Below are 12110 nucleotides of genomic sequence, written 5' to 3'. Positions count from 1 at the left end.
GGGCCCCACCTCCCGACCCCTGGGGCAGCTCAGCAGGGCCTCTGTGCTTAGAAAAGGCATTTATTCTTTGGGACCTGACAGGTGATTTGCAGCCCTGTTGTTGAGGTGAATTGTCAATTTTCTTAGCAGGCGAGGAAGCAAATAGATGTTTTCTACCTGCCTATTCTAGAGGACAGATGAAGAAAAAGGAACGTGTAAAACAGCTGAGGAGAGATTTCTTAATGATTAAGAACTCTGGTATGCCAAGGGGAACCCGTCTGATGTTTCATTTATGAGGCTAAAGGCGTAACGCTGGATGTGGGGTTCTAGACTGATCCTAATGGGTCAGTGCATCGCTGGAAAGAAGGGGCCATTTAGGGCAACCTGCAGCTTCTGTGAGGTTCTGGAGTCTGCTTGGGATTACCAGACCTCCAGGCTGCACTCAGGTTTTGGCCCGAGGGGTCACCTGAGCAGCACAACGATGGTGCAGCACTGACGGTTCTCCACCTGCTCCAACATCCTTCTGGGCAGGGGGGCAAGGTCCGCAGCAGGGACTGGGGTGAGGCAGAGACCCCTCCTCCTTCCAGGCTTCCTTCTGCCTGGTTCTTAATTCAGGGGGTGCTGGGCTTCTTGGCTTGCAACTCCCCATCCAGGAGTGGTGCTAAAAACGGATAAATAAAGAACTCCCCTCATGCATCTGTGGCTCTGATGAAGTGAGGGGCAGCTGATAAAAACTTCTGCCTTTTAATTAAATTTGTTATTTGGAAAAGCTGCTATCAGACTCCTGATTTTCTCCCAGCATAGACCAGGCAGGGGTCTTCTTCTGGGATGACCCCAGGAAAGACCGCAATCTGCCTTCCATCCTGCAGTTTTCATCCTTTGGAGACCGTCCTGCCTGCTGCCCCACCAGAGACAAAGCAGCCCAGATTCTGCCTATCAGGTATTAGAATGTTGCTACCAGATCCTCTCTTAACCATGTCTAGAGAGAACATTCTGGAAGGCCTCCTGCCCACTGTCCCCCAGCCTGCCCCAGATTTCAGGTGCATCTTGGTGTCTCTTCCTGTAATCTGGACAAAGTTTGCACAACAACTAAGCCTCGCTGGAGGAGTTTCTGCTCTGAGATGAATAGATTTCCTTGCAAGTGCACCCATCTCTACCACCCCCCCCGCCTCCAGCTGCTTCCATTTGAACAACAAGATTCAAGTCTTCAATCTTCTACATAAAGTCTTTTGTGATACTTACACAATCACATTTATCCCTTCATATGCTCATCTTTTTTTCTAGTCCAAGTTTTCTCAGAAAACTTCTCAGATTTTGGAGGACTTTCACCTGAATTTACCTTTAACTGATCAAGTGGCATCTGTGGTTCTACAAGGTGATAGGAACTTCCATCTTATGGTCTTCCAAAGAGATTCTAGATAGACAACAGTAGAAGCCCTTGGCCTCCACTGCTCTGCTGTGAGCTGCTGGCTTCAGGCCATGGAAGAGCAGGGCTTGGACTCAGCCTTTCGGAAACACATTTCCTTTGCTTCGGTCATTCCGTTGTAATTACTTGTGTGTTTAAGTTTATGGTCATGCTTCATCCCCCACATTTATTTAAACTTCCTCTCTTGGACAGATAACCAAAGATTGTGCGCAATCCCAAATCCATTATCTCTTTAGGATTGGGACAAGAGACTGAAAAGAGACCCCATTGTGACAGTTCACTCTTGGGATGAGGTTCTTCGATGGGTTGCATTGTTTCGTTTTCCCCTAATATAAAAAGTTCCCCTTCCATCTTGTCTGTCCACACAGTTTGTCCGCCGCGTTGTGGTCTCCAATTGGAGATGGGTGTTTTCTGGAGACCACAGCTTCCTCCCTGGCCTCCTCCTGGGCACGTGGCTCTCCTCTCCTGGATGGTGAACTCCTGGCCAGGGTTAGTGGAGAAGGCCATCCTGGCCTGCAAATGCTGTGCTGTTGCCGTTGGATTCTTTGCAGCCTCTGGGTTACTGTATGCTTTGCTCTCAAGTGATTTTATTTCTTACTATTCCTGGCATTGCATTTTCTTAATCTGAGCTCTGTTTCCCTGACCATGAATTGATAAAAGGCCAAAGTCTTTAGGATTTACCCCGTTGCCCTTTCTAGACTCTTGGGCTTGCCAGGCCTTTCTCCTGAGGAACAGACTCTGATGGTGGCAATCAGGGGTTTTTAGAGGGGAGGAGCCCTCAGACTCACACCTGTCATCGAGCAGAATCACTAGCCCAACTTACCCCCATAACGGAGTATGGATTATCTTGGGGTTTTGCATACGTTTTTCAGCAAAAACTATGAAGGTTGGTGTTCAATAAGGAGGCGACACAGAACTCTGTTTTGAGCATTGTTTGTGTAGTCAAAACCTCCTTATTTACGTATGGCAGGTAGTCCTTGTTTACACACCATGCACTTGGCAACTGGAGAGTTGTGCTGAAAAAACAAATGTATGCCCAATTTACAACCATTTATGACCTTCCCAGCATCCCTCAGTCTCACGATTTGTGTTACATTCAGTACCCAAACTGTGTTTCTCTCCCCTTGTGGAACAGACCGAGGAAGGGTCTGCAAGAGAGGAATGGGCTGCCAGCACATTGCATGACTTTTGATGTGCACTAGAGAGTAACCGGGCATTCCAGCACTCCAAGGGGGGGGGGGGAGCAGGGTAGGAGGCAAACAGAAGCAGAAAAGGCATCTTGCCTTTTTTATGCCGGAAAGCACCGCCCCAGCCATTGACTCCCCATATAGCCACCTCTTTGCTTAGCATTAAGAGTTTCTGGTCCCACCAGGGTTTTTAAGCGAGGACTATCTGTAATAAGATGTCGACGAAGGTCTGGTCACTTCTGGGGGTCCTCAAGGATTACCGTAAAGGGTCCCGCAAATATTCTGTTGCAGCTGAGCGGTTCATACTTGCTGGGAGCCGTTTGGAGGCTGAGATGCACATCGGAACAGAAGTCGCACCTTCCTGGATTGGACATCTGGCCCATGGAGTCCATCAACCAGTGCTCCCCGGAAGCTTGGCAGCCCCCAGGCAAATCACGTAGGCCAGTTTTCCTCCACCCGGGCAATTTTAAGGCGGATGGACTTCAGCACCAGGAATTCCCCAGCCAGGAGTTTCAAGCTGCTGGGGTTGAGAAACGCCACTGTAGGCCGATACCCACTGATCCAAGGACTGATCCTCATGATAGCAAATTCCAAAAATTAATTGTGTATTGTGTTAAAAAAAAATGAAAGTAAGATGGGTTGTACTGAAATCTGACAAACAAATAAGACATAAATAAGAACATCCTCTGAAAATTTTAGCTTTAAAACAGTCGTGTTTTAAAGAAGCATTCCCTGTTTTTCTGCTAGAAACTCTGCAGTGACGCAGGGCTCTCCGCTTCCTCCTGAGCGTCCAACATGAGCTGCCCGGGGGGGGGCCTCCAGCTACGATTCCTCCAAGGTTTCTGGAAGGAAAAAAGCAGCAGCTTGGAAGGCTCAAGCCCTGGGCGCATCGTGGTTAGATGTGCAGTATTACAGGCAAACTCTGCCCACAGCCTGGAGTTCAATCCTGACAGGGCACAAAATGGGCTCAGCTTTCCATCCTTCCGAGGCCTGTAAAATGGGGGCAAATAGGCTGACTCTGCTGTAAACCACTCTGGGGCGGTGTGCAAATCTTAAGTTCTGTTGCTATTGGTATCACCCAAGGTGAGTTAGGTGTTATTGGTTTTAATGAATTTTAAAGACTACTTTTATTAACATCTCCCCTGACGGAATGTTCCAGAGCAATCAAACGCTCACCCACTCCTTTGTGTCATTTTGGAAGAGCCTCTGCGCCAGCCATCAGTATCCAGATGGATTAATTCCAAGGTTAACATCAGACTAACAAGTAAGCAATACCCCAATCAAGAAACCATCAAACACGCCAACAATAAGCAGCCCAGCCAAACCCTCTTCGTGAGACTTTCCCCACTAACTAACGCTGACCAGGGAAAGCCGCTAGAACAGAGCGGGTGAAACCTGCGGCCCGCAGCCTGGATGAGCCACGTGCTGGCCCCGCCCCTCCCGATTTAGCACAGGGGGGGGGGAAAGTCACGTGACGCTGCCGTGATGACATGAGTTTGACGCCTCTGCACTGGAACATAAACTGAAAGCAAATGCCCCTCCTTACTAGTAATGAGACATCTGCCAGGAAACAGCTGAGCTCAGAGAGGAACCGTTTCAACCCTGAGCTGCAAATATTCTCCTTTGCTGATATATGCAAACTATCGACTTGCCTGCTGACCCTCGTGCTGTAGGGGCAACAGGGAAGGTGGGTCAGGTGAAGAATAATGGAGGGAATTAAAGGTTGTTGCTGGGTTCCCCATAACCACCTGTGGAAGGTGCCCGAGAGCTGCTGCCTGTTCAGGCCCATTGCACAGAGGATGCTGCTTGGAGGCCAAGGACACAGGCAGCCACAGGCCCTTCAAGCAGCCCGTGTGTGTGTGTGTGTGTGTGTGTGTGTGTGTGTGTGTGTGTGTGTGTGTTGGGGGTTTGACAGCAATTGCCTTGGGGCCGGGGTCTCTTTGGGAAGGCCTTGCTGCAGCCCCCGGGGGTCCTTCTGCCGGCCTTTCCTCGGTTGTATTGCAGCGGCTGCTGGGCTGAGCTGTGCCCTGTCTTTTGGGTGGGGATCCAGAGGCAGGCAGGCAGTTGGAGAAGCTGCTTCTTGCTGGGCTGAGAGACAACTTGGGTGGGGGTCTGCGTGTAGGAATCTCTTCAAGGGGGGGGGGGCGCTCAGGTTTGGCTCCCTGTCTTGCTGAGCCAGGAGACGTCTGTAGGTTGAGGGCAAGTGAGGAGAGGTGGCTGGCGGGGGAGACACCCTGGTGGCCCACATGAAGGGCAGGGGAGGAAGGCCGGGGGCTCTCCCTGGACCTGGCATTCTCTGCCAAAGAGCCTCGGCCTGAGCTGCAAGCCAGTCCGTCTTGTCAGGATCCAGCCAGGCCGGCTTCTTAGCCAGAGAAGATTGCTCAGAAGTGAGCTGTGCGGACACGAAATCACAGTTCTGCAAGCTGCAGGTGATCTGAAAACATGGTCCCCACATGCCAAGTGCAGCCTGGGTTGGGAGGTGGTTTTGGAAAGCCCCCCTGGTATTCTGAGCCCAGGACCCCTGACTAGGCTCCAGGAAACAGGCCCCCGGGCTGCCTGATGGACTCTCTTTCTGTCTCCTGCAGCACAGCCATGATGGGAGGCCTCCTGCTCGTTCTCTGCTCTTTCCTGGTTCCGGTGATCTTGGCAGAAGGTATGTAGAGCTTGGGGGGGGAAGGGGGGAGATGTCTCATCAGGGTCTGTGCCTCAGCCTACCCTTGTGGCAACTGCTGGGGAGGAATAGATTTGGGTGGTTTCCTTGCATGCCCTGTGAAGTCAGGACAGAGGTTGAGGTCCAGGATTCGGTCTTCTTTGGCTGCGTTTGTTGGCACCTGCAGAGGAGGAAGAGGAGGAGAGGGGGGAGGAGGAGGACGTGGCTCCCCTCTTGCTCTGCCCACAGAACTGCCTCGTTACGGATCTTTTCTCTTTCCAGCGACTGAGCAAGAGAAAGAAAAGGATCCCTTCAACTATGGTGAGACACAAACTCCCCCATCTGACCCTCTCCAACATTTCTGAGCATTGCTGCAACCTCACTTCCCTTTGGTCTCCCCCACCCCCACCCCCACCCCTAGACTACCAGACCCTGCGGATTGGCGGCCTGACCTTTGCCGTGGTCTTCTTCACGCTTGGGATCCTGCTCATTCTGAGTAAGTGAACTCCGGATGAAGGCTAGGAATGCCAAGAGCCCGGCCTCCCTGCTGCAGGAGAGGAAGCCGCGTGGCGATGGCCGGCCTCTCTCGGGTACTGTGGCCGAGGGGGGGGAGGCTGTGGTAGAAGAGGGGGCCCAGGCGGTGCAGAGCTTACCCCTTCTGCCCACACCGGAAGAAAGGGGGGAAAAGGGGAAGCAGCTACGTCCCTTGGGCTGGAGCTGCCCAGCGTGGCTTTGCTGAAGAGGTGCTCATGGCAGGCTTGCTCTTCCTTGCCCCATGGCAGAGGGAGGCCAGTGGTTTGTACACAAGGCAGCTGCTTTGTCAAGCCCCCCCCCCCCCAGCTCAGCATCTGGCCTACTCTGCTACGGTGGGAGACATGCCCAGGATGCCCGGAGAGTCATGGGCAGACAAGGCTTCTCCAGTGTCCCCCCCACCCCCACCCGGAGACCTCTCCTCTTGCCTCACCGTGCCACGTCTTTCCCCCCAGGCAGGCGATGCCGGTGCAGCTTCAACACAAAGGCCAGGTGGGTGAGGCGGCTTTGCTTCCGGGTTGCCCTTCTCCCCATTGCCCCCCTGGGGAGTGGGAAGGGGGTGACGCCTCCTCTCTGCTCTTGCTCCGCAGGGCTCCCGGTGATGAGGAGGTGCAGGCGGAGAACCTGGTGGCTTCTAACGGTAAGGCTTTGGCCAGGCCCTGCCCCCATTCAGGGGGAGGGTTTCTGGCCCCAGAAGGGGGCAAAGGGTTTGCCGGGCTCATTCGGCCTTCCACCTTCCCCGCTGCCCTCGGTGCCGCTTGCTGGAGCAGGAGAGGAGCCTGCACAGAGGGCGGCCTGGCCTCCTCAGGGAGCTTCCCCTTTCCTGTGTCTGGGAAGGGGGGGCCAGGCCCACCGGAGTGGCCCTCCTGTATGGGCCATGGGGACTCCGAGGGAGAGAAAAGCACCAGAGGTCTTCTTTTGCAGCCGCCCCAGCCGCACCGGAAAAAGCAGAGAACTGAAAGGAAGGTGTGCAGGTGAGTCTTCAGAAAGGGGAGAGGGTGGGTGGGTGGGTGGGTGGGTGGGTGGGGGTGGCTGTTGAATGACAGAAATGGAGCAAATCTTGCCAAGAATTCAGGGGCTGCCCTGGGAAGGAGAGAGGAGCAGCTGACTGAGAAACCCTGGGTGGACAAAGGCAAAGAAGCCGGAACCTTTGTTGAAATTGACGTGAAAAGTGACATTTGCTTTCTCTCAAGAGTTGGCAAGTCTTTGTGAACTGGGGCTCTTGTTGTTGTTGTTTTAGATGTGGTCTTAAATCTTCAGATGTACCTTCCCCTGCTGCAGGGGGTCTTTCTGTTCTGCCACTGTCTCTTTTTCTTCTTCTTCTTCTCCTTCAGCAAAGCAGAGCTGACACTGGACCAGTCCATTCCAAAGGCAGACCAGATGATGAAGGGACATGGAGGTGATGCCCCCTGGTCCTCTAAGGGAATGTTGACATTTTGGTGTCCATGTTGGCCTGTGCCCTGAAAAATCAGCCCTCTGCTTAACTGTTCTCTACCAAATCCTTGTCTGATTGCATAACGTCCACCTGTCTTTACCATGGTTGTGGCCTTGATGTCGTCCTTGTGCAACAATCTCCTCTGTGACCCCCCCTCTCCTTCCCCCCATGCTTGCTTGATATTCTGACCCTCCCAGGTGAAGATCTGGCCGCTTCTGCCTTGATATGCACAAAGGCTGCCCCCCCCCCCCCCGCACAGCTGAAACAAGAGGCGGGGAGGACCATGCCTGTGGGAAGGGACTGGACTGAGGAAAGGGAGTCCGGCCCCTTGGTGGCGTTCAGCCTTGGCAGCAGCGGCCTTCCTCCTCCACTCGCCCTCTGGCCCTTCTCCTGGCCAGGTCCCTCCAGAAGCTGCTTGTCAGCAAGGCCACAATGGGCCGTGCCCGGTGTCTCTGCCGCCAGCCAGCCAGGGAAGGAGCTGGAATGGGAGGGGCCCTTCTCAGAAGTCTTCACTTGGCTCCCCAGGAGGCTAAGAGGGTAGTCTGGCGGGGTCCCCTTTTCCTGGGCTGGAGATCTGCTGGCAGAGGGGTGGGGGGGCAGGCATTCACTTTTTTGCGAGGCCGTTGTGGGGTGGGGTGAGGTGATTCCCGTTACCATTGACTTGTTTTGGGTAGGACATTAGTTCCGCCAGGTTCACACCCCTGCATGTTGCAACACAACATCCTGTAGGATTCTGGGTGCCCTGGTGTTCTTCTTCTGAAGTGCTTGGCAGAATTGGCAAGAGAATTCAGCACAGGAAAGAATGAGAAATTCAGTTCCAAGGTAGTTTCCATTGGAAGCCCAGAGAGGAGCCGAGGCTCTTCCAGATGAGTTTAGGAAGTGGGTTTGGCCTAACCTTAATGCCCCATTCCCCAGCCCTAGAACTCCCCCCCGCCCCCCAAGGCAGAAGGCTCCGCTGGCTCCTTCTCATCTCAAGCCACCTGGCCAGATGCCACCAGATGAGGAGAGTGGAAGAGGAGCCAAGCCTTCCTCCTCCTCCTCCTCCTCTCCAGTCTTGTCTTTGCTGTGGTTGCCACACCTTCTGTATTGCCATGTGACTCTATTGTCTCTGTAGTGTGCAGTAGGTAACAACCATTGAAAACATCTGTGTACAAATGTATCTCCAAAACCCAAGCCATGGTTGTGCGTTCACTTGGTGTAGGCTCTCCTACTGTGTGGCTATGATAAAGGACTCCCACGTGTCTGTGCTGTATCTCGGTTCAAGAGAAGCATCAAATAAAATATTGTTTCTATTTCAGTGCCTCAGTGTTCTCCTGCAATGCACGAGGGCTCCTTAGGAGGGCTCCGTGAATAAGGAGGAGCGGGGTCTTCTGCACTTCCATTGCCCGCGGTCCCTTCAGCCCCTGCCCTTTCCCTGTTTGCAAAGGAAAAATGCACTGGTTTTCTCTCTCTCTCTCTCTCTCCCCTACCCTCCCTCCCACCATCCAGCTACCTACCTACCTACCCACCTGTCCGTCCACCCGTCCACCTACCTGACTGCTCTCTTATCATCGAGAAAGGCTGAACAAATAGTGAGATTTGCGAGTAGGGGGCAGCCCCACTTGCCAGTCACAAAGGTTGGGAAGCAGCAGCTGTTTATATCTGGCCAACGTAGGTCGGGTGGCCTTTGGGGGAGGGGGGCTGCTGCCCCCTTCGGATGGGTTGTCATCGGAGAACCCAACCCCACAGAACCTGGACAAAATACCAAGTGGGGTGGGTGGGGGGAGATTTCCTGTCTGTGACGCAGATTGTGTGCTAAAAAGAAGGCTGGGGAGGGAGGGAGGGGGTGGCGAATGCACCTCCCCAGGAGTGGGGGCTGCGAGTGGAATCTCCACCATTGGAAGGTCAGGTGGGCAGCCAGTGAAGGGCCCCAGGGAGGTTCTTCCCCTGAATGGGTTGATGATGGCCAGAGAGCGTTTCTGGTTGACCTTGGGGAAATCCTTCAACTTGGCTTCCAAGTCGTGCATGTTGCTTTAGTCTCCCTTAGGGGTTTCCCTGTAATGTCAGAGCAGCAGCCGGAGATCAAAAAGCCTTTGCTGGCACCTGAAAGATTTAGATGGATTATTGCAGATGATCTAGGGGATCACAACTGATGGAAAAATAAACATGTTTGAGAACTTCAAAAACCACATGACGTGGTTGCTAGGGAAAGACTGTTTGGAACAGTATCTGCGCCTGGACCCAACAGGTTTACAGCTAATTGTTTTAAGCCTTTCTGCGTTCTACAGCAAACATTTAAAGCCAGGAGCCTGTGCCAAAAAGCCTTCCATTGGAATGGGAGTCTTGCCCAGGACCTCCCTCCATGGGGTCCCCCAGGAAAGGGCCAACCAAGAGGAAAGGGCCAAGGACTCTGCTGGTCCTCCCCTCTGACTGCCTCCCTCTCCATGAGAGGGAGGGAGAATGCTTTGGCTTCTGGGATGGGAGGCAGCTCCAGCTGTTTGCCTTTGGGCTGCCCCAGATGCTTCATTGACAGAGAGACCATTTCCAGATGCAGACTGCTGCAATGTGACACCATGGGGAGGGGGGAAGCTCCCCAAATGAAGGTGGCCTTCAGCACCCCACCCTGTGAGACGCAGATCAGCCTCAATGCAGGCAGAAATACCTGTGTCCAAAGACCGGGACTGAGCCACCTGCTCATTCAGGAGTGACTGGAGGTCGGCTTCTCCTACCCAGACTGGACCCCTTGTTTTCCTCCACCGCAGCCGAGCCTCTCCTGTAACCTCCTGGGGCCAATTCTGGGGCAGCCATGGGAGCAGTGGCAGGATGGAGCAGAACAGAATGGGGAGCCTTGGGAGGTATAGGCCTCAGCCTGCGCCTTGTTTTCAAGGAGACTGAGCCCTTCCAAAGGAGGGCAGCCTCCCCCAGGCTTTGCCTTGTGACTGGGATAAACATTATGGGCAGCCGGTTAATGTTTAATGAGGTGTTTGTCCTCTGTGCTCCCCATTACGCTGTGCGTGGGGGGCGGCTGCTCTGGCTGCCCAAATCTGATCCAGTCAGCCTGGAAAAGGGTAGGTGGTCCGGGTTCTTCACAGCTGGAGAGAAATTGCCCCCTCCACTAGCCCCCCTCCCTTTTCCTCCAACAGAAAGCCAGAGGAGGCCAGCCTGCTTGGAGATGCCAGGGCCAATAGAGATGGGACTCTGCCTTCAAAAGGCAGGCCCGGGTTCCGATCGCTGGGGGCACCAGCTCTGGACCACAGGCGCCGAGGGCGTTGGAGAGCTGGAAAAACCCCAGAAGAGGCGTCCTCGGTCAGGCGCGGGAGGGGGGCTTGCTTTGGGCGGTTGCGGGCCCTCTATTTATTGCCCCGCGCAGTTGCTCTCCAGTCCTTTCCGCAGCGAGATCGGAGCGCTCCCAAGGGACGCGGGCTAAACCAGCGGGTGGCGCGATGGGACCGCTTCCTTCCTCCCCCACCGATGTGGCAAGTGCGTCTTTCCTTGTAGTTGCCGCACGGGGCGCGGGTGGCCGGTTTCATTTCTGGGCTGCCATATTTTCTCGGCTGGCAAATTTCGAACGCCGCACGCGAAAGGCGCCGAGCCCGGGTCGCAGCGCCTCGTCCTTGGAAGCCCAGGCCCGCCACTGCCCGGCTTCTGATTTGCTTTCTTCTCTCTCCTCCCGTTCCCGCCAGAAAATTTGCCGGAGACCGAGAAATCCCTATTTTCTTACGGTAAGAAGGGGCGGAGGGGCGGACGCCAGGATGGGGCGGTGCAGGGAGTTGGCCGCCGCCGCCCTGGCAGAGGCGCAGACGGGCTTGCGCTGCCCGGACGACGGTCCGCGAATACCAAGCCGTCCGCGAAAGGCCTCCGGGGAATCATACTGTGGATAATAAGAAGGGACCTGAGAGGGACCGAGCACCACGAAGACTTGTCCTGCCCCAAAATATTGATTTCCTTTCCTTTCTCCATCGCTTCCCTTTGAGCAACGCACAATACAACACGTTTACATCAGACAGATCAATAAATATGGCAACACACAGCGACACGACTATAAACGTTAAAAAGGACGCCCTCCCCATCCGTCCCGCTTTCCGAACCGCCCTCTCCCAGGACTAGCGAGGCTTTGGCCCCTTCTCGCCTCATCTTGCCGCTCAGTCCCGTCGCCCCCCCCCCCCGTCTGTTTGATTCAGGGCTTGTTTGGGAAGTAACCAGACGGGGCCTTCGGGGGGGCGGCCGCTCGCGTGCAATCTTAGCGCCGGCTCCTTGCCCCCTCCAACCAGAGGTCAACTCTGGGCCGCCCCGGCTCTCCCCCCCCCCCCGGGCCGCAAAGCCTCTGCCGAGCGCTTCTTCTTCTTCTTCTCTCCGCAGACTACGAGACCGTCCGCCACGGGGGGCTCATCTTCGCCGTGGCGGCCTTCCTGATCGGGCTCGCCATCGTCTTCAGTAAGCGGCGGGGAGGGAGGGGGCGCGGAGGAGGAGGTCCTGGCGACCTTTCCCAGGAGACGGGAAAGCGGGCGGGAGCGCCTGGCTCGCCCTTCCTGCGAGGAAAGAGGGAGCCGCCGTCGCCGTCTTTTCCGCTCTCGGGGTCAGGCTCCAGCGGGATCCCGGGAGCAGGCGACGGGGAGGACCTCGGGCGGCCAGGCTGAACCCACAAGAGCTGCCCCTCCCGGCGGCTCGAGCTTTCACCAACTTCTTGCGTTGCAGGTCGGCGGTTCCGCTGCGGAGGGAAGCAGCAGCGACGGTGAGTAGCCCTGGCCCCGTTGGCCAAGCCTCTCGGGCCCGGGGACTGTCCTGATCTCCGGCTGCTCTCTGGTCCCTTTCTCTCCAGACCCGGCGAAGTGAACGGACTGTGAGCCCGGCTCTGTCCAGCGCACCTTTCTGCGGGCCTCCGGCTCCTTTTCGGAGGGCGACAGGGAGTGCGGGCGGCCTAGC

At 55.3% G+C, this 12110-nt stretch overlaps 1 protein-coding gene across 1 annotated transcript; it reads left to right on the top strand.

Annotated features, from left to right (window-relative positions):
• The first annotated feature begins 1833 nt into the window (after window positions 1–1833).
• FXYD6 (FXYD domain containing ion transport regulator 6) lies at window positions 1834–12110 on the top strand. The gene is made up of 12 exons (XM_087703515.1): window positions 1834–4279; window positions 5178–5245; window positions 5525–5563; window positions 5664–5738; window positions 6229–6265; window positions 6364–6413; window positions 7014–7035; window positions 10399–10667; window positions 10871–10909; window positions 11547–11621; window positions 11883–11919; window positions 12007–12110. The coding sequence occupies exons 2-12, from the start codon at window positions 5185–5187 to the stop codon at window positions 12029–12031; spliced, it is 729 nt and encodes a 242-aa protein (XP_087559641.1). The 5' UTR covers window positions 1834–4279; window positions 5178–5184; the 3' UTR covers window positions 12032–12110.

The sequence above is a fragment of the Thamnophis sirtalis genome, unplaced genomic scaffold, assembly GCF_051295495.1.
Source record: "Thamnophis sirtalis isolate CommonGarterSnake01/CBP01778 unplaced genomic scaffold, rThaSir2_p1.2 scaffold_2, whole genome shotgun sequence".
NCBI classification, from domain to species: domain Eukaryota; kingdom Metazoa; phylum Chordata; class Lepidosauria; order Squamata; family Natricidae; genus Thamnophis; species Thamnophis sirtalis.
The sequence above is the reverse complement of the archived record's forward strand: the minus strand, read 5'-3'. Positions and strand labels throughout refer to the sequence as shown.